Raw genomic sequence first — 17,859 nt, forward strand, 5'->3', positions numbered from 1 at the left:
TTATCAACTTTATTTCTTCATGTGCAAGTTGTCAGTTCACTTGCTTTGAGCATGTGAAATCTAGATATTTTACTGCATGTATTTATGTCCATTCTTCATATATTTGTATTGTAACCAGTTTCCTCCCAGAATTTTATTTTTTTAAACTAATTTACCTTGGGGCACTTGGGTGTCTCAGTTGGTTAAGCTTTGGACTTCTGCTCAGGTCATGATCTCAGGGTCCTGGGATTGAGCTCAGTGTCTGGCTCCGCACTAAGCAGGGAGTCTACTTGTCTCTCTCTCTTTCCCTCTGCCCCTCCCCCCACTCCTGCTCTCTTTTTCTTCCTCTCTCTCTCAAATAAATAAATAAAATATCTTTTAAAAAATAAACTGATTTGGGCGCCTGGGTGGCTCAGTTGGTTAAGCGACTGCCTTTGGCTCAGGTCATGATCCTGGAGTCCCGGGATCGAGTCCCGCATCGGGCTCCCTGCTCGGCGGGGAGTCTGCTTCTCCCTCTGACCCTCCCCCCTCTCATGCTCTCTCTAGCTCATTCTCTCTCAAATAAATGAATAAAATCTTTAAAAAAATAAAATAAAATAAACTGATTTACCTTATTTTCAACAGCTCTATTAAGATACAATTTACTTACCGTACACAATTCACCCACTTAAAGCATACAATTCAATGGTTTTTAGTGCACTCACAGAGATGTACAACCATTACCACAATCTATTTCGGAAGATTTTTTTCACCCTAAAAAGAAACTCCATATATATTGGCAATCGCTCCCCATTTCCTTCCAGAATTCTCCTGCTTTCAGCCCTAGGCAACCACTACTTGTCTCGTAGATTTGCCTATTCTGAACATATCCCGTAAGTGAAGTCACATAGTATGTGTTTTCTCGTGGCTGTCCTCTTTCACTTAGTAGGATGTGTCCCAGGTGCATCCATGTTATAGTCATGTATTCGTATTTCATTCCTTTTTGTTGCCAAATAATATTCTGCAGTGGAATATTTTCTTTGTCATTTCATCAGTTGATGTACATTTGAGTGGTTTTCGCTTTGGGGCTATTATGAATATTGTTGCTATGACCGTTTGTGTGCGAGTTTGTGTGGATATGTTTTCATTTCTCTTAGGGATATATGTAAGCATGGCACTGCTGGGTCATATGGTGCTCAACGTTTAGTCTTTTGAGGAACTGCCAGATGATATCAGGGTTCCATTTTCTCTACATCTTTGTCAACACTTGACCTGTCTTTCTGATTATGGGCCATCCTAGTGGGTATTAAGTGGTATCTCATTGCGGTTTTGATTTGCATTTCCAAAATGGCTAATAATGTTGTGCATCTTCTCATGTACTTACTGGTTGTTGGTATATCTTCTTTGAAGAGATGTCCACATAAATCATTTGCCCACTTTTTAATTGAGTTATTTTTCTTTTGTGTTATAAGAATTCTTTATATATTCTAGCTGCAAGGTCCTTATCAGATATATGATTTGCAAATGTTTTCTCCCATTCTGTGGGTTTTTTCACTTTCTTTATTGTGTCCTTTATTTTTTTAAGATTTATTTTTTTGAGAGCACACATGCGAGCACAAGCCAGGGGAGGGGCAGAGGGAAAGGGAGAGAGAGAATCCCAAGCAGATTCCGTGCTGAGCGCAGAGCCAGATGCGGGACTTGATCTCATGACCCTGATATCATGACCTGAGCCGAAATAAAGAGTTGTATGCTCAACTGACTGAGCCACCCAGGTGCCCCTTAATTGTGCCCTTTGAAGCACAAAAGTTTTTAATTTTGATGAAGTTCAGTTTATCTGTGTTTTCATTGTGGCTTGTGCTTTTGGTATCATATCAGCCTAGCACCTCATACACATTCAACTAATCTGTTTCAATGAGTTAGTGAATGCTTTTTGAGGCTGCGTTTTATGTTTTTATCCTGCAGCTCCACTAACCTTACTTTTTTAGCACCAGCAATCCTCTTTGTTGATCATTTTCTAGTTGTACCATCATCATCTGTTTAAAAACAAGTGGGATTTTCCATTTCCTGTGTTTATTATGCCTCTTACTGTTTTTCCTTCTCTGATAACTATTACACGCATTTTTCCTGCTATATTAAATAGGAGAAATGTCTAGAGTATCCTTCCTGTTGCTCTTTTTTAAAAGAACGTAAATGTGATTTTTGGCGCTCACTATACTATATTATTATTTGGGAAGGCTCTTTCACAGCTTTAAGGTTTTGTTTTGTGTTGTTTTTTAATCAGGAATGGCTACGGGCTTTATTCACTCTACATTTTCAGTTTTCTGTTTCTTCCCTCTCATTAGCTCCGTCTGCTGACGCTTCTCAGTATGACCCTGTGCTTGCGTAGAAGAAATCCTCTCTTTGCTTCTAAGCTGGTGGGGTCAGGTCACCATCTGGTCAGACAGCCTAAATCAGCTCTAAGCTGGGGTGTGAGGAGCTCCTTGTTGGATAACGTGCATGAGATCTTGCACTTGGGTTTGTCACACGCATTTTGGCTCCGTGAAGCAGTTTTTAGGTTTCCCAATCCTTGTTGAAATTTGAAATCATTATCAATGACAGGTGATTTTCAGATAAGTGAGGTCCTGTTGTATTAAGCAGAGTTCCGGACAGTATTTGGTAAATGGATGAGAATAAATGATAGGGCCTAACTGCAGAGCCCCAGGGGAGCTGTTACTCCTCTACATGCTGTCATTTATTATTATTATATATATAATATATCATTATTATGACAGTAAACACCTCATCCCATCCCCATTTGACCTTTCTCAGAAAGAACCGCTGTCTCGCAGCAGGGAAAAGTCATTTGCCACAGACAAATGAGAAATAGCTCATGACTTGCCTTGTGGTTTTGAGAGAAAGAAAATACAAACTTTTAACTTACCTGCTTTTAGATTTACAGGGAAAATATATGTTTTTAAAGATTACTCTAGGGGGAATCTTCACTCTCCGGGATTTCCTATTGGAATCCTCACAGTTACCAAGTTGAAAGGTAACTGTGTAATTCATCTCACGCCCAAAAGAAAAAAAAATCTCCAAAGAAACAATCCATCTATGGAATTAGTCAGCCTCAGACGTCCAAACTGAATAATACCTTGTTCCTGTTCACAGTCCCTGTTTTTCCTCTTCTGTACCTCTGCTGAATCACTGCCTCCTTCCTGATGCCTGGCCCGACATCCCCCCATCCCCGCATTCCCCCATCCCTGCATCCCCCCCATCCCTGCATCCCTGCATCTCCCCCGCATCCCCTCATCCATCCACTCAGCAGCAGCTACTGAATATCTTCTGTGTGCCGGGATCTGGGATGTGTAGATAGAGCCTCGACATCTCTCAAGGTGCAGCTCAAATGTCCCCTCTTCCAGGCAGCAAATGCTTTCCTGATTCCTTATCCCCTCCCCGACAAAGTTAGAACTGCTCTCCCCTTTCTCTGAGTGCCCAGAGCACTTCATGACTTCTGTTGTAGAGCCTGGTGCTGTGTTCTACCGGTGTCTGTGCCTTAGCTCTGTCAAGAGGAGAGTTGGGGTGTGCTCCGCACTGCATCTTCCTCCTCCAGGATGCCTAGGGCTGTCCCGGTTTGTGCCCACTACCTACAATCCCCCTCTGTCTCTTTTTTATAATACTCCTTCTCTTCCAGGGCTAAAGTTGCTACAGCTGATGGGTCCCCCGGGATCCCAATCCAGACCCTCACCCCCGTGAAACACACAGTAAAAATAGACAAAGATGCCCTCCTCCAGGACTACGGATTTCACATTTCTGAGAGCCTTCCCCTCACAGTGGTGGCCGTCACAGCAGGTAGGAGCTGACTGGGAAACAAGAAAGGAGTTTGGCTTTTCAGGAGGGGGAGAAATAGCCCTGGATCTCTTCTCATCTCTCTGTCCTAGAACATAATTTCAAAAAATGCCACCCTAGGAAGTTAGAAAGGGCACATCTAATTCTGACCTAATTCTGTCTACAGCTTTGTACCTTCCTTTGGTGCGGAGAGGGAGGAAGCCCCAAGTGCACCTGCTGATTGGAACCCCAGGCTCCTGCTGGCCTGGACCAGGGCTTTGCCCACCCGTGGCTCCCTGGCCAGTCTCAGGGCAGTGACAGTATTTGGATCAGCTGGCCCTCCTCTCTGAAACCCTGCGTGCTCTGAGCTGGGGAGAGTTGCTGGCCAGAGAGTAATAGAAATTATTGATTTGTTTTCACTTGAGTCTTTGTAAAATATAGACTCTATCAGGGTGAAGAAGAGCATGCTGGAAATGTCTAGTGTTTGTTTTCATACATCAGCTATGTATTGATGTTAGATCTGGAACTAGTTAAAATCTACTGGAACACACACACACACACACACACACCCCACCCCCAGAGTTCTTTAGAGATGAATGTAGTAGATTCACTGGCCAACTCTGTTGATTCTGGGGGGTTTCTGCTAGTTTTCTTTCCCAGGACAGTCTCCTAATATCCCTTGAAGGTGATGGGATGGTAGGTACATTATCCACATTTTGTAAACAGGAAAATAGATCCATGTGAACCCAAAGCTGGCTGGGGGTGGGGAGGGGAGTGACCTGGTGCCCAGGGGACTGGATCAACCTGCCATTCAGTTGTGTGGCTATGACACACGGGGTCTGGGCCCTCCTGGCGTGAACACCAATTACTTCTTTTCTGTCCAACAGGAGGCTCTGCTCACGGCAAGCTTTTCCCTGGTGATCAGATCCTCCAAATGAACAACGAGCCTGCCGAAAGCCTTTCCTGTGAACGAGCAGTCCATATACTGAGGTACTAAATTGCCTCCATCATCCGCAGAGTCACACAGATGATCACAGGGCAAAGATGGGTGACAGGAATGACATAATTGATCTCCCCATGGTTTTAGTAGGGTCCCATCTCCTTAAGGTGGAGCAGCAGCCTTGTTTGAGAATTCCGTCTCGGTTACCGTGTGCTTCATCTGCCTAGAGAAGCGATGGGGGGCAAGGACAGGGTGCTGTATCTACAACCCCCGCTATGCTAGACCTCGTGCTGGGCACAGCAGGCAGTGTAGTTAGGAATAATACACGGTAAGGATTTCTGGGGTTGTTGTAGCATATGCCAAAGACTGGACTAAACTGATGCTAGATCTGTTAGTTCTTCTTTAACCCTTCTGAGAGCTCTCCTTAAATGCCTGGTTGGTATGTATGTAGTTTCACAGCTTCTGCCCATTGGCTTTGTGACTTGGGTCAACGCCTCACTTTCTGTATAGACCGGGATCTCCCTCAGAGCTGGCACACAGTGAGCGCTCAGTTGAATGAGCCAACAATTGCTGACCCTGGTTTTAAGACAGAAAAAGGTCAGCGATAGGAGTGAAGAGGGCTGACAGACATCGCGTCGGCACCTATGGGCTTCGTCTTTCCAGTTTGTCACTCAACACTGTTTTGGTGACTTTAAATAAAGAGACACGAGAAATAGAGTTACATGAAAGCCAACTTGAAGATACTTATTATGCCTTTCTTGTGAGTGGTGTTGGGTGGCTTTCATTTCTGAGGGCCTATCATGGACAGCACACACTGAATGATGAGGAACAGTGACAAAGTCAGAATGTGATGAAATGCAAGATGCGGTCTTCACCTTCACGAGGCACACAGTCTCGCTGCGGAGAGACACACATACGTAGGTTACGATTTACAGAGAAACCATCAAAGTGTAGAAAATAGAATCCTTTCAGCCAAGCCCAGTATTGCTTCTGGATTGCCAGAGAATAAGTTGAGTGGGTGGGACAGCCTGGATCGGATTTGATGATTTCATTTCTACACAATGAAGCATGGTGATGGAAATCATGAAGTTTGCTTTCCCAGTTACTGGGGTGATTTTCTCAAAGATGATCAATGCCCACAAATTAAGTTTAGATTTTCAGTGATACTAATATATCTGCCAGGCTAGATCAAACTCTGACTAACAAGCAAAATTATTCTCCGTTTAAAGCAGTAGGTCGGAATGTGGGTGTGTGGGTAACATTGAACCCAGCCTGTTTACTGAGCACCTTGTGTGGGCAAGGAGCCCTGTGGGGCAAAGGGACTGCACTCCCCACACGCCGCAGGCTGGAAGTGCAGGAGTGACTCACATGCACCCTGTGAAGTTGAGGGAAGACATTCCATCAGGAAGCCAGAGGAAAGGGGCTGTAAATGCTACAGATTCCTCCAGCTTGTGGGGAAGTTGGGTTTGACAAAACAGAGGAGTCCAGAAGGATTGCAGGTGTACCTTTAATGCTGGGTAGAATTTGGCCCACAAAGGTGGAGGTGAAGGATGAACCAGGCAAAGAAGTGATAAGCAGGAACTCCTGGGTGGGGAGGGGGGAAGATGCTGAGCGGATCAGTTTTCCTGAGGCACCAGAGGCCTAGAGGAAAGTTCTGGGAAGTGAGGCCCACATGGTGAAGGGTCTCCAATGCTGACACAGCAAGTTCAGGTGTTAGTCTCCGTGTGGAATGGCGAGCCATTGAGGACTTCTCAGCAGGGATGTGACTTGAATTGTGCTGTGCATTTGCGCTCTCTGTCATACACTGCATGTGGGAATCCCAGGACCACTTTTTTTTTCTTTAGCTTAGTTCCCACTGCCATTGCCACTTATAAAGGGAAAAATCCAAGCAAAACATGGCACAATGAAACCTCTCTAATCCCTCCAGATAACTGTGAGACCTAAATGTCCTTTTAAGAGCAATTGGACCTTGGTTTGTTGTAAATTATCTTGGGAAAGGCCTGTTCTTCTATAAAATGGAAAAGAGGCAATCCCTAGACACTTAGAAACCACAAGTTGATTTTACCCATTTGAGGAAGCAACATACCAGCAGCAATTGGCCTAAATGTTCATATTGCAGGAAGTCCAAGGAAATTATTTGCAAACAGCTTCTCTATGTAGCGATGGCAAAGGAAAAGGAAATATGGATTGATTTTTTTTTTCAGTTTTGTTCTCTAGTACAAAATGGAAATTTGGCCAGCATCTGGTTGACTTTTGTCACTTTTGGAATCTAAGAGATAATAACAAGACAGAAATGTCTAGTATCTTGATATATGATTCAGCTCATTACACTGATTTTGTGTGCCCAAACACTACAAGCTGGTTGGCTTTTATCTGATAAATGCAATCCACATTCATTCATTCAATCTAGTGAAATGTTTAGCCTAAGTTGTCTGAAATAGCAACCTAAGTTATCTATCTTATTGCTATGTTTTCTCTTAAAAATTTTTTTGGACATAAGCCTAGCTAGTGGTCATACAAACTGCATGAGTTCTCCATCATAAAGACTAAATTAAATCTAAGTGACTTAACTAAGTGGCTGCAGGTATAGACTAGATGGTAGAGACAGGTGTCTAATAAAGATTCCCTCCGTGGGTGGGGGGGCACTCTGGGACAGATTCAGCTCCTCTGCAGACCCCTGCTTCCCTCAACGTCTTTCTCGATGTTGCTGGACCAAAAAAGCTAAAGCAAAAGAGGCTGCTTTGTAATCCTGCCAGTCTTTTTGACCCTCACACACACACACACACACACACACACACACACACACACGCACGCACGCACATCATCCAAAGTGATGAAATGGTTTTATTTTTATTCTTTTTTTCTTTTTTTTTTTTCAGGGAAGCTGAAGACTCTCTTTCAATCACAGTTGTTCGCTGCACGTCGGTAAATCTCTTTCTATGTCCTGTTAGTTTTACCTTTCTCGGCCTCGAGACCCCAAGTCCCCAGTGGGATATCCCGCAGAGAATAAACAGGGAAGGCAAACGGCAGAGGGGACAGCAGCCAGGCAGTGGGTGGGCAGACAGTCAACGTTGCCTGAAGACAGCTGATGAGTCAGTGCTGTGGAGGAGACAGGTATGGATCAGTCCAGGGTTCCAGAACTTGTGGTCCGGCTAAGGAGACAGATCTAGGATTATGCAGAGTGGGACGATGACAGGGGCACCAAACTACAAGTTTTAAGATAAGTTTGTGTGTTATGACTTTGGGCAAGTCATTAACTTTCAGTTTTCATTTTTGTAAAACAGTGATGATGACAATAATTGTCTTGTCTCTCTAATGGGTCGTTATGAGGTGTTGGACGGGAAAGTGTCTTGTCAGCCCTGAGGTTCATCACAAGGCAAGGGCGTGGGGTAGATGATGCGCTGGGAGGAAATAGCAATCCCAAACACCACAGGCCAAGGAGCCCTTTCTCTGTGATCTAGGGAGAAGTATATAATCAAGTCCTAAGAGAAAGAACTACCAAGGAGGAAGAGTTGACAGAAAATTCTCCTTCTGAGAGACTTTAATGCATACCTCTTAGCCTTGGCCACATAAAGATAAAATAAATAGGGGCACGGAGAATTTCATTGATGCATTTAATAGTCTAATCGACCACATACCACTCTATCAAAAAAACTCAATAAATTCCCCAAATAAGAAACTATATAAGTCTCTTTTCCAGAATATAATGAAATAGAAATTAATAACTACCAAAAACTTAATTAAAACTGTCCAGCCATTTGGAAATAAAAATGCAATCTCCCAAGTAAAGATGGGGTCAGATAGAAAAGCAAAACTGCCATTATAGACTAGTTAGAAGAAAATTTAAAATTAGAAGTGATGGGGCGCCTGGGTGGCTCAGTCAGTTGAGCAGCTGCCTTTGGCTCGGGTCACAATCCCAGGGTCCTGGGATCTAGTCTCACATTGGGCTCCCTGGACAGCAGGAAGCCTGTTTCTCCCTCTCCCTCTGCTGCTCCTCCTGCTTGTGCTCTTGCTCTCTCTCTCTCTCTTAAATAAAAAAATAAAATCTTTAAAGAAAATAAAATTAGAAGTGTGCTTTTTAAAATTTATGTGCAAAGCTATACTCAGAGTAAAATGTATAGTCTTAGGTGATTTCATTATTGAATAAGTAAATAGGTCAAGTGAATATTCAGTGCAAGAAGTTGGAAGAAAAGACTATAAAACAAACATAAAGCAGAATAAAGAAAATGATAAAAATTAAAATCTAAATGATGCTTTGGAAAACAAAAATTGTAAAGTTAATAAATCCCAGAGTCAGTTCTTTAAGGGAAAAAATAAGAAAAAAGGAAATCTTCAAGGAAAAGAAATAGGTGGACCCTATGTGAAGGAAAGTAGAATATTATGAAGGATGTAAATACTTTTTTAATATAAAAAGAGATACAGACCATGTTCTTTAATGGGAAGACTGTTATAAATACATTGGTTATTCTCATATTAATATATATTCTTACTCCAAATTCAAACTCCCATTGGGACTTATATTTGAATTTTTTTTTTAAAGATTTTATTTATTTATTTGAGAGAGAGAGAATGAGAGAGAGAGAACACCTGAGAGGGGATAGGGTCAGAGGACAAAGCAGACTCCCCGCTGAGCAGGAAGCCTGATGCGGGACTCGATCCCGGGACTCCAGGATCATGACCTGAGCCAAAGGCAGTCGCTTAACCAACTGAGCCACCCAGGCGCCCCAAGACTTATATTTGAATTCTGGCAAAGTTTATTGAAGTGACACATCAAGAAAATCTTTTTTTTTTTTAAGATTTTATTTATTTATTTGTCCGAGAAAGAGCAAGAGAGCACAAGCAGGGGGAGTGGCAGGCAGAGGGAGAAGCAGCTCCCTCCACCCCCCAGCTGAGCAAGGAGCTCAATGCGGGGCTCCACCTGGGACCCTGGGATCATGACCTGAGTCAAAGGCAGACCCTTAACTGACTGAGCAACCCAGGTATCCCTTACCAAGAAAATCTTAAAAAAAAAAAAAAAAAAAAAAAAAGTAATGGAGTGCCTGGGTGGCTCAGTCCAGTGGCCGACTCTTGATTTCAGCTCAGATCATGATCTCAGGGTGGTGGAATCAGCCCTGTGCTGGGCTCTGTGCTCAGTGGGAGTCTGCTTGAGGATTCTCTTTCCCTCTCCCCCTACCCTCTGCTCGTTTCTCTCTCTCAAATAAATAAATAAATCTTTAAAAAATAAAAAAAATTTAAATTTAAAAATTTTAAGAAAGAGTAATGAGGATGGCCTTGATGTAACAGATTTTAAAACTAATAAAGCTAAAATAATTAAAACAGCATGATATTGATGAAATGGTTGGACATGTCAGTGTAATCAAATAGAAAGTCCTAGAATAGGTACTGATATGAGAATTTAGTATGTGAAAAATATGGCATCCCACTAGAAGAAAAGATGATCATTCACAAAATCATACTAGGACATTTCTTTAAGTATTTGAAAAAGAAGTCTCGTCACACCATTTGATGTAATAATAATTAAATATAAAAATATTAAAATGTAGGTAATATGGATGAGTGTCTCTCAGTCATAGGTTATAGAAAGAATTCCTAACTATATAGGGAGTGGGAGGAAGCACAATGAACAAACAGCTATTTGATTATGTGAAAAAATTTAATTTCTCTGGTCCAAAAACTTCAGAACATTAAAAAGCAAAGAAATTGTGGTCTCTTCTCAATTTTGACAAGTACTGTTTTTTGTTTTTATTTCTGGGAAATAGAATAGGGAAAAAAACCACCTAAATAGGATTAAAATGTTTGCCATAAATATGACAGACCAAATGTTTTATGGACAAATAAACGGAGATTCTTCTAAACAGAATTTGTCTATGAAATAATGTGAAACCAGTGTATAAAAAAAGTATACTGAAAGCTAATCAGTATAAATGGTTGTGCAGGTGGTAAGAGATTCTTTTTATTTAGCTGATTAGCATCTCAGTGGAGAACATCTTAATCTTAATTGGGTGGGGTTTTTTTCCCCTGCTGTTTTCAAGAAATGAAAGCAAAACACTTGTTAAGTAAATAAGAGGGAAACAGCTTATGGTTGCATCCTTTTAAAAATCAAAAGTGTAGGGAGAGGAAAATTAACATGTTCCAGTATGACTCCTGAGATTCCTCTGAGGTTACTGAGCAGAGGAGGATGCAAATGTTGTGCTCTGGGGTTCCTGCAGGGAAAGCTGATATTGACCCATGTCCTGAGAAATGCCCTGAATGTTGTCCAGCCCACACAGGCCTCTCATCAGCAGTTACATGATCATAAGACAAATGATCGAATGTGTCTTTCTTCAGCAAGGATGCTCATCTTTGCCATAGCAGTTTCTTCGAGTTCTCAAATGGCTTGAAATTGAGGAAGAATTATAAAATCCAAAATTGGGGGGACGGGGGTTGGGGGCTTGGCTGGCTCACTTGGTGGGGCATGAGACTCTTAATCTCAGGGTTGTGAGTTTGAGCCCCATGTTGGGTATAGAGATTACTTAAAAATAAAAAATCTTTAAAAAGTAAAATAAAGGGGCGCCTTTTAAAGATCTTTTAAAGATTTTATTTATTTATTTGACAGAGAGAGACACAGCGAGAGAGGGAACACAAGCAGGGGGAGTGGGAGAGGGAGAAGCAGGCTCCCCGCAGAGCAGGGAGCCCGATGTGGGACTCGATCCCAGGACCCTGGGATCATGACCTGAGCCGAAGGCAGTCGCTCAACCGACTGAGCCACCCAGGCGCCCTCAAATAAATAAATCTTTAAAAAAAAAAAAAGTAAAATCCAAAGTTGAAATAGTAATTACTGCTTCTGTAGGACGTAGAATTTTATGGGGAAAAAAATATGTATATATATACATTATATATATAACATATATATGATATATATATATTTAATTGTAGAGAGCTGTATTTATATTCATGGCTTATCGTATATTGTTATATTAATACCAATATTTAATGTCTTATTAAATCTTCACCAAAAGAAAATCCTAAAAGATAGATATATTTGTTATCCCCCTTTTACAGTTAAGGACACTGTGGCCTCACGTGCCCATGGTCTCACATGCAGAAATCAGTGGAGCTGGGTTATTTTCCAGGTAGTCAGAGTTCAGAACCCACAGTCAATAGCGTTATGCTAGTCTACCTCCTTAAACCCTGCTGTCTTTATTTTTTTAATTGTTTTTTAAGGCGGGGGCAGAGGGGGAGAGAGAGAGAGAGAATCTTGAGCAGACTCCTTGCCCAGTGCGGAGCCTGACGTGGGGCTCAGTCTCACGACCCTGAGATCACGACTTGAGCCGAAATCAAGAGTCTGATGCTTAGCCAACTGAGCCACCCAGGCACCCCAACCCTGCGGTCTTTATGAAATGACATTGGCCAATCTAGGGCGGAGAGTAGTGAAAAAGATATAGAACTTTTCCACTTGTCCCTTTCAATGCCCTTTTAAGCATTAACTCTTAGTTCAGCTAAAACATGCACAGAGAAAGTTTTTATCAGCTCAGGTCTACTCTCTGATGGATTAATTTAGAACCCGGGGAGAATCTAAATATCCTAGAATAATAAGAAGCTCATCTTCTTTAAAGTATCTCTTTTTAATGTTAGATGGCTCAAGTGAGTGGTTTGCAACATGCTTTAGATGCCAAGGTATACAGACAGCAGAGCTGCTATTCGGGTATAAAAGTGTAGGACCCACGGTGGGGCCTGTGGATTGGGCATTTCTATGACAGAGTGTGTATTCTTTCTCAAAGCAGCTAGTTTCATGGTTGGGTGGTTCCAAATATGAGAGAGGCCCTCCTTCCCTGTGATTCCCACCAACTAGTGCTTGTCAGGGCAAGTCTGCCTTGTATGAAATAGATTGGCAAAGGTTTGGAGCTGTGGCCTTCTCTTCTCCAGGCTCACTCCTGTTCCATCAACTCTTCATCATAAGATGCTTCTCTGAGTCTTCACTTCTCTGATAGCTCTCTGGACTGTTTCACGGTGACCTTCCCAAATGGTGGCACCCAGAAAGGAATACAGTTCCACCTAGGGTCCACTGGTGAGAGTGCCCAGGGCACAGAGAGCGCACTTCTGACGTGCACTGAAAATGCTAGTGAGGCCCAAGATGAGGGTTAAGATTTTAGGAGGCCTGGTCACGCTGTTGGCTTGGGTGAAATTTGTGGTTGACCAAAAACCGAGGCTGGGTTCCAAATGAATCGCTTCCAAGACCCCATCCCATGCTGTGCAATTGATTTTTTTTTGATCCTCAGTGCCACACTTCACAGTAATCCCTGTCAAATCATGTTGCTTTGGCCCAGTGTTCTGGCATGCTGAGATCCGACAGGGAAGTACAGAACTGAAGGGCATATTTGTATAGTCATCGGCTGTACTCATTCTCCCTTCCTGTCAGGGATCTACCTCTTCCCACGCATCCCCCACTTCCTCCATTACCCGGCCAGTGGCTTTTCTTTAGTCTGATCCAGCTCTGGGCCTCACTCTTGCAAGATTGCTGTCCCCAAAGCGAGGGAGAATAGCGGTTGTCCCCCCCTACCCCCCACCACAGATTCTTTTTCTTTCTGCATCTCTCCCTGTTCTGCCCCTGGTTTCTCATCCTTTGAGTCTTTAGGGTAGTGACGGTTGTACCTGTCCCTTAGACCCCTCGCTTTACTCTGTTCCCTTCAGCTCTTGACAGCCCTGCTCTCTTATACCCTCTTATGCTTGTTGTTAGTGATTTTTTGGCCTCTGGCCCATAGCTGCCCCCGCCCCTGAAGTTTTCCACACACCTCTTTTATATATCCAGTTCCTTTACCTTTCCTCCCAAATTTCTGCTGCCTGAGATCTGATGATACCTTGTAGCTCTGTGTCATTCACAGGTTTGGTAAGTACACTTTCTCTGACTTCCATCCAAGGCATTGCTAACCATCATTGTTGGAGACTGAGCCAAAGGGAGCCTGAGTTGCTTAGTTAGAAATCAGGACAATTGTGAGCATAGGTCAACTAGTTTTGAATCCTCCTAATGGCTCTGCATCTGGCCTTCTCCACAGGGGGATTATAGGAGACCTTATCAAACACTTTACAAGAATGAAGGAATACTACTATATCCACAGGACCCTGCCTTACCAATCTGGAATCCCATCTTCAAAAGAAAAATGAACTTGGTTGGCTCTGACTTGTTCTTGGTAACTCCATATTGGTTATTAGTGATCAATGACTAAAAGCTCTCTGACCACCTCTTATCTTGAATTTTGCCAAGAAATAATGACAAGCTTACCCATATGTGTTTTCCTTAATCTTCCATGTTCATTTTCTGGGAAACTTGACACTTAACCATCTTTAGTCTCCTAATATGTCTTCCATTTTCTCTTCTGTGGATGATGCCAACTGTTACGTATGACCGTCCACCAGCCCCTAGATTTACTGGTATAGGTGTCTTGAACTCATTCAGAGCAGGCTGATAGTTTTATCATCAGTTTTGGGTTGTAACTTTCTTTTCCCCCTTACTCTATTTCTTCTGACTGAAAAATCATTCTGCTTGAAGAAGAAAGCAAATTGAGGTTAAGTAATTGCTGGAGTTGAGAGATTACCACACAGGTATACCTCTTCCCTGGGCACATTGTTATTTCCCCTTCTCCTTTTACTAAATTTTTAAGAGGCAAACTAGGTATTTGAGATACTAAACCATAGTAATGAACCTTGTTACACCAAGGCTCTAGTTACCTGTAAGATCAAATTTATCTTGCGTTAAAATTTCAGGGTCACTTCTTCACTTCAGGTGCTTAATGGCATTGGTCTGTTGATATGTGAGGCTATGAGCATTCTTTCCTGTAGCTTCTCTGATTGTTGTTATATCTGTCTTCCGTCAGCTACATAAAATGTGATCCAGAGCTCCATCTCGAGACTCTTAACACATGTACCTTTCTAGAGCCTGGCCTAAAGGACTATCCAGACCAAGAAATGTAGCATGCCAGGCTGAGAATAACATATCAGGATTCCATCCAGGAAGATCACATCTGTTGGTCTAGATCATGCAAGTTGCTGTTCATTGTGTCACAATTTAACCTCCTAGGGTCTAGGCAAGGGGCTTCATCACATACTCATGCCAACCTGTGATGACTCTTTCTGCAAACTCTGAGGAAAGAGGGTACGACCCAAAAGATGAGAAGAGGAAAAAGGGGCCAAGGATAAATCAAAGGGGTCAGAGCTTCAGGGAGCCCTGGAGTTATTCAGATCCAACTCTCACATGGTACATAGGAAAACTAAAGGCCAAAGAGGAGTGATAACTTGGCCAAAGTCACACACAATTATTTTGTTTTGTATTACATACATACATACACACACACAAAACTGGTTTTCTTCCATAAGAATTTGTGTTTGAGGTAGTTCTCATAACTGTTGAGTAGCAGAACTTTGGTCTTCTTGTTCATAAGCCAGTTCTTGTCTTTGTTATACACAACCATTTTGCTATCATATTGAATCTTTGACTGTTCTCAGACACATAAGAACATTGTCTGGGTTGGGATCCCTAGATATTATGAAAAGAGATCTTTAGTGGGATGCTGTCCTTCTCTGTAGGTTTTAACTGAAGTCTCAACAGCTGTCAGGGTTTGCGCTTTTGTTTTTAAGAGATGAGAAGATGTGTAATGGCTTTTACAAAAGTCCAGTTCTAAAATGTGTCATGTTACTGTTTTGCAGGGAGTTCCCAAGTCATCCTTCCTGACTGAGGAGAAGAGAGCCAGGCTAAAGACCAACCCCGTGAAGGTGCACTTCGCTGAGGAAGTGCTTGTCAGTGGACATAGCCAGGTGCGTCACTAGTCAGGGGCTTGAAATCACTCTCCATGAAGCCGGCGAGCCGCCTCCTGGCACTTACCTCTTTGAGACTCTGGATTCTTGCAGCATGGAGAGGATGCCGAGGGAGGGCAGTAGGTTTGTTAGAGGGTCCGAGCACCCTCGGTGAAGTGCTGGCTGACTGTGGACAGGGAGAGCCAGGGAGAGAAGCACGGGGTGTGGCTGACTGTTATTCCATGACTCCATTCTCTTGCCCATGAAATGTCAACAGGTTCTAAATGCTAATTTCTCATTTTGAACCTTTGAACCTAGTGTTCCCTCTGTATCGATAATAGTGATGATAGTGGTGGAGATTGGCCTTTTCCCCCCAAGAACCCATTATGTGTTGAACTTCTATTATGTGAACCTAAACTTTTTGGGTACATAATCCTTAGTCATAATGATACACTGCAAGGGAGATATTTTAACACATGAGGAAGCAGAGGTTTAGAGAGTTTAAGAGAATTAACCTCTGAGATCATATAGTAAGAAAATATACAAGCCCAGGTCTGTGTGACTTCAGTTCTTTTGTTTTCCACTGTAACATCCTGTCTAGTTCTTTTTGATGTGGAGGCGTCCAGGATTGGGAGCTCAGAGGACAAATTTGTAAAGGGAAAGTATTGGTTGGAGTTTGGTGTTTTTAATGTGGACTGTTGGATTAAAGACTCATTTACTCATAGTTTACACATTTTCTTCCCAATGGTCTGAAACTATTGCCATTCTGAACTCCTCAATCAATATTAGACTTTGAAACGTTCAAGTCAGAGCTTGTCCTTGTCTGTGTAGATACCAGCAGATGGGGCGTCGTGGCCATTTTAACAAAGGGTTCAGGCGATCTTGTTCACATCTGCAGAGTCCTTATTTTCTACCTTGCCTGCTACTTAACAGACCACACCTTCATTAGACCTGAGAGTGGAAGGTGGATTTGTTCATGCAGGGACCAGTGGGAGGCCTAATGTCTGAGACCCTGTCACCCGGCCATGTTTGTGTCTCTGTCTGTCCATGTTTGTGTAAATGGATTGAACCTCTTTAGCAAATTAAATTTAGATTCAGTGTCGTTTCTAAGAGTAATACACAGGGATGAGAGGTGGAGGCTAGAACCAGCTCACAGGACAGGTAGAGAATAAGAGTTCTACAGATGTGAACCCGATCACTTGGATCCTGTGTTAAAATGGCTACCATCCCCACTCACTGATATTGTGAGAAGACCAGGTGAGGACAGGTTTTGACCTGAACTGGCTACAAAAAATGCTTCAGAGTTTTGGCAGGGGGTGGGAGGTTAGAGAAAGAGGGTTCTAAAAAGGTATTTCTGGGGAGACTTGTAGATCAGAGCACCAAGTCTCTGTATCAGCCACATAAGGCAGAGACAGCAAAACCAGTGAGAGTTCATCACTGTGACCTACCTATTCATCCTTTCAAATGTTTAAAAAATGGTAAAATTGGGGCACCCGGGTGGCTCAGTCAGTTAAGTGTCCAACTCTTGGGCTCAGCTCAGGTCATGATCTCAGGGTTGTGGGATCGGCCCTGCTTAGGTTTTGTCTACACTCAGCAGGGAGTCTGCTGGAGATTCTCTCTCTCCCTCTGCCCCCTGCCCACACGTACTCCCTCTCTCTCTCTCTAAAATAAATAAATAAATCTTTTTAAAAAGTAAGTAAAAGATGATGAAATTGGTTGTTAACCTTTCCCCTGAAAGCACGATAAGGCCCCAGAAGAATTTAAAATAGTAAGCTAGGGGCGCCTGGGTGGCTTAGTCGTTAAGCGTCTGCCTTCGGCTCAGGTCATGATCCCAGGGTCCTGGGATCAAGCCCCGCATCGGGCTCCCTGCTCAGCGGGAAGCCTGCTTCTCCCTCTCCCACTCCCCCTGCTTGTGTTCCCTCTCTCGCTGTGTCTCTCTCTGTCAAATAAATAAAATCTTTTAAAAAAATAAAAATAAAAATAAAAAATAAAATAGTAAGCTAACATTTGCAAAATGCTTAACTTTGCTAACAGTTAAAGAAATGTAAAGGGAACTATGAAGAAGTTCCACTTTACACTGAGTAAATGAGCACAAATAAAGAAAAAAATGTAAGGCCTGTTGCTGACCAAGTAGCCACAGTCATGCTCTAACCGGTGGCTTTGTAAATTGGTTTCATCTGTTTTTATGTGGGGGGGTGGGGAAGACAAAACATAATGAATGCCATAAAAAAGTGACCCAAGGATCACATTCCTGGGACGCCTGGGTGGCTCAGTAGGTTAAGTGGCTGCCTTCAGCTCAGGTCATGATCCCAGGGTCCTGGGATCGAGTCTCGCATCAGGCCCCTTGCTCGGCAGGGAGCCTGCTTCTCCCTCTGCCTGCAGCTCCCCCT

The 17,859-nt window shown here is 42.8% G+C and overlaps 1 protein-coding gene across 3 annotated transcripts in view; it reads left to right on the forward strand.

Annotated features, from left to right (window-relative positions):
* The window catches only part of FRMPD1 (FERM and PDZ domain containing 1), a 51,957-nt gene that overhangs the window by 10,967 nt on the left and 23,131 nt on the right, over positions 1-17,859 (forward strand). For 2 of the 3 annotated variants that reach the window (XM_081803195.1, XM_081803197.1), the window contains exons 2-6: positions 3,629-3,786; positions 4,650-4,752; positions 7,582-7,627; positions 13,735-13,869; positions 15,383-15,490. In XM_081803195.1, the coding sequence (XP_081659321.1) occupies positions 3,629-3,786; positions 4,650-4,752; positions 7,582-7,627; positions 13,735-13,869; positions 15,383-15,490 (550 nt within the window). The remainder of the gene's footprint in view (positions 1-3,628; positions 3,787-4,649; positions 4,753-7,581; positions 7,628-13,734; positions 13,870-15,382; positions 15,491-17,859) is intronic. The other variant, XM_081803196.1, reaches the window with a different exon arrangement.

Source organism: Leptonychotes weddellii, chromosome 14 (assembly GCF_054177405.1).
Source record: "Leptonychotes weddellii isolate Sample4059 chromosome 14, ASM5417740v2, whole genome shotgun sequence".
Classification (NCBI taxonomy): domain Eukaryota; kingdom Metazoa; phylum Chordata; class Mammalia; order Carnivora; family Phocidae; genus Leptonychotes; species Leptonychotes weddellii.